At 35.4% G+C, this 2242-nt stretch overlaps 1 protein-coding gene and 1 long non-coding RNA gene across 4 annotated transcripts in view; both read right to left on the bottom strand.

Moving 5' to 3' along the window:
- Positions 1 to 1746: 1746 nt before the first annotated feature.
- Positions 1747 to 2242, bottom strand: part of LOC123506862 — a 12946-nt gene continuing 12450 nt past the window's right edge. The window contains exon 2 of the long non-coding RNA XR_006675541.1: positions 1747 to 1891. This is a non-coding gene — a long non-coding RNA (uncharacterized LOC123506862). The remainder of the gene's footprint in view (positions 1892 to 2242) is intronic.
- LOC123506857 (potassium channel subfamily K member 18-like) overlaps positions 2102 to 2242 on the bottom strand; it is a 4893-nt gene continuing 4752 nt past the window's right edge. For all 3 annotated transcript variants that reach the window (XM_045259211.1, XM_045259212.1, XM_045259213.1), the window contains one exon: positions 2102 to 2242. This exon is cut by the window's right edge and continues 595 nt beyond it. In XM_045259211.1, coding sequence (XP_045115146.1) covers positions 2185 to 2242 — 58 coding nt within the window. In that variant the 3' untranslated portion in view covers positions 2102 to 2184.

Genomic DNA, 2242 nt, shown 5'->3' with positions numbered 1-2242 from the left:
CCAAAGTGTGGAATGACTTGCCTTCGCATGTTAAAACTCAAACACACTGTCCTCCTTCAAAAGACGCCTAAAGATCTTCCTCATGCTATAAGTTAGCACGTTCTTTTATCACTGAACTCACTGTTCTAATATTAATAAATAGTAGTTCACTTACATTTTAGTTGTAAACTTATTTTACTATTCTTTTTATTTACTTTTAGTCATAAACCTGGTTTTACTTGTTTTTTACTTCTTTTAAATGTTTTTATTTATATTTTTTGTCTTAGCTATCTGTTATTATTATTCTAGAATGTAATGCATCATCTTTACTCTTATCTATTATTATCATTATTCTAAAATTTAATGCATTATTTTTACCTTTTTGTATGTTAATAACTCATGTACAGAATAGCCATTGTTAAGGGAAATAAAGGGATTCTGATTCTGATTCTGATTCCTCTCCTCCTCCTCCTCCTCCTCCTCCTCCTCCTCCTCCTCCTCCTCCTCCTCCTCTTTTTCTTGTTCCTCTTCCTCTTCCTCTTGTTCTTGTTTTTCTTCTTCCTCTTCTTCGTCTTCTTCGTCTTCTTCTTCTTCTTCTTCTTCTTCTTCTTCTTCTTCTTCTTCTTCTTCTTCTTCTTCTTCTTCTTCTTCTTCTTCTTCTTCTTCTCTTCTCTTCTTCTTCTTCTTCTCCTCCTTCTTCTTCTTCTTCTTCTTCTTCTTCTTCTTGTTCTTCTTCTTCTTCTTCTTCTTCTTCTTCTTCTTCTTCTTCTTCTTCTTCTTCTTCTTCTTCTTCTTCTTCTTCTTCTTCTTCTTCTTCTTCTTCTTCTTCTTCTTCTTCTTCTTCTTCTTCTTCTTCTTCTCTCTTCTTCTTCTTCTTCTTCTTCTTCTTCTTCTTCTTCTTCTTCTTCTTCTTCTTCTTCTTCTTCTTCTTCTTCTTCTTCTTCTTCTTCTTCTTCTTCTTCTTCTTCTTCTTCTTCTTCTTCTTCTTCTTCTTCTTCTTCTTCTTCTTCTTCTTCTTCTTCTTCTTCTTCTTCTTCTTCTTCTTCTTCTTCTTCTTCTTCTTCTTCTTCTTCTTCTTCTTCTTCTTCTTCTTCTTCTTCTTCTTCTTCTTCTTCTTCTTCTTCTTCTTCTTCTTCTTCTTCTTCTTCTTCTTCTTCTTCTTCTTCTTCTTCTTCTTCTTCTTCTTCTTCTTCTTCTTCTTCTTCTTCTTCTTCTTCTTTTTATTCTTCTTCTTCTTCTTCTATTCTTCTTCTTCTTCTTTCTTCTTCTTCTTCTTCTTCTTCTTCTTCTTCTTCTATCTTTTTCTCCTCCTCCTCCTCCTCCTCCTCCTCCTCCTCCTCCTCCTCCTCCTCCTCCTCCTCCTCCTCCTTCTCCTATCACCATCGTAAACAAAGGTACAGAAAAAAAAATCTTGTTTTCATCGTTTTAATGAAAATATTTACATGAAACTGAGAATTCTAGAGAGAGAGAGAGAGAGAGAGAGAGAGTAGTATGTATATGAAAATAACAATAGTATAAATAATAATGGTAATAATAATGAAAATATAAGGGATAAAGAAACTCACAGTGCTAAATTCACTCCTTCACACTCCTTCAGAATCCTTTGATATCCTACTCCTACACGCTCTACATAACAATAACAACAATAACAACAACAAAAATAACAAGAAATACTCCTTAATTCAACAAAGAGAGAAAGAGAAAGAGATTTTTTGAAGTGTTCTCTTTCTCTTTCATATTTTTGTTTGTTGGTTTCATTTTCGTGTCTTTTTATGCAAGTTTGGGGTAGAAGTGGCTCCTCGTTTTCTGTGAGGCGGTAGAGAGAAAACGGGAAATGGTTCTGTGTGTGTGTGTGTGTGTGTGTGTGTGTGTGTGTGTGTGTGTGTGTGTGTGTGTGTGTGTGTGTGTGTGTCTTAAGTAACAACGAAATGAAACACGATAAAACTAAAAGAAAGAAAAATAGGGCTTGGTGGTGGTGGTGGTGGTGGTGGTAGTAGTAGTAGTGGTAGTAGTAGTAGTAGTAGTAGTAGTAGTAGTAGTAGTAGTAGTAGTAGTAGTAGTAGTAACTTTTACGTAAACAAAACAATCTACTGCTACTACTACTACTACTACTACTACTACTACTACTACTACTACTACTACTACTACTACTACTACTACTACTACTACTACTACTACCACCATCACCACCACCACTAGCGTCTACTAATCTGCCTCTCGCCTCTTGAAGAACCTGACAGCGTTGAGACAGGCAGTGATCTTG

This window comes from Portunus trituberculatus, chromosome 21 (assembly GCF_017591435.1).
Source record: "Portunus trituberculatus isolate SZX2019 chromosome 21, ASM1759143v1, whole genome shotgun sequence".
Classification (NCBI taxonomy): domain Eukaryota; kingdom Metazoa; phylum Arthropoda; class Malacostraca; order Decapoda; family Portunidae; genus Portunus; species Portunus trituberculatus.
Note: the sequence above shows the minus strand (reverse complement) of the source record. Positions and strands in the feature narration are given on the sequence as shown.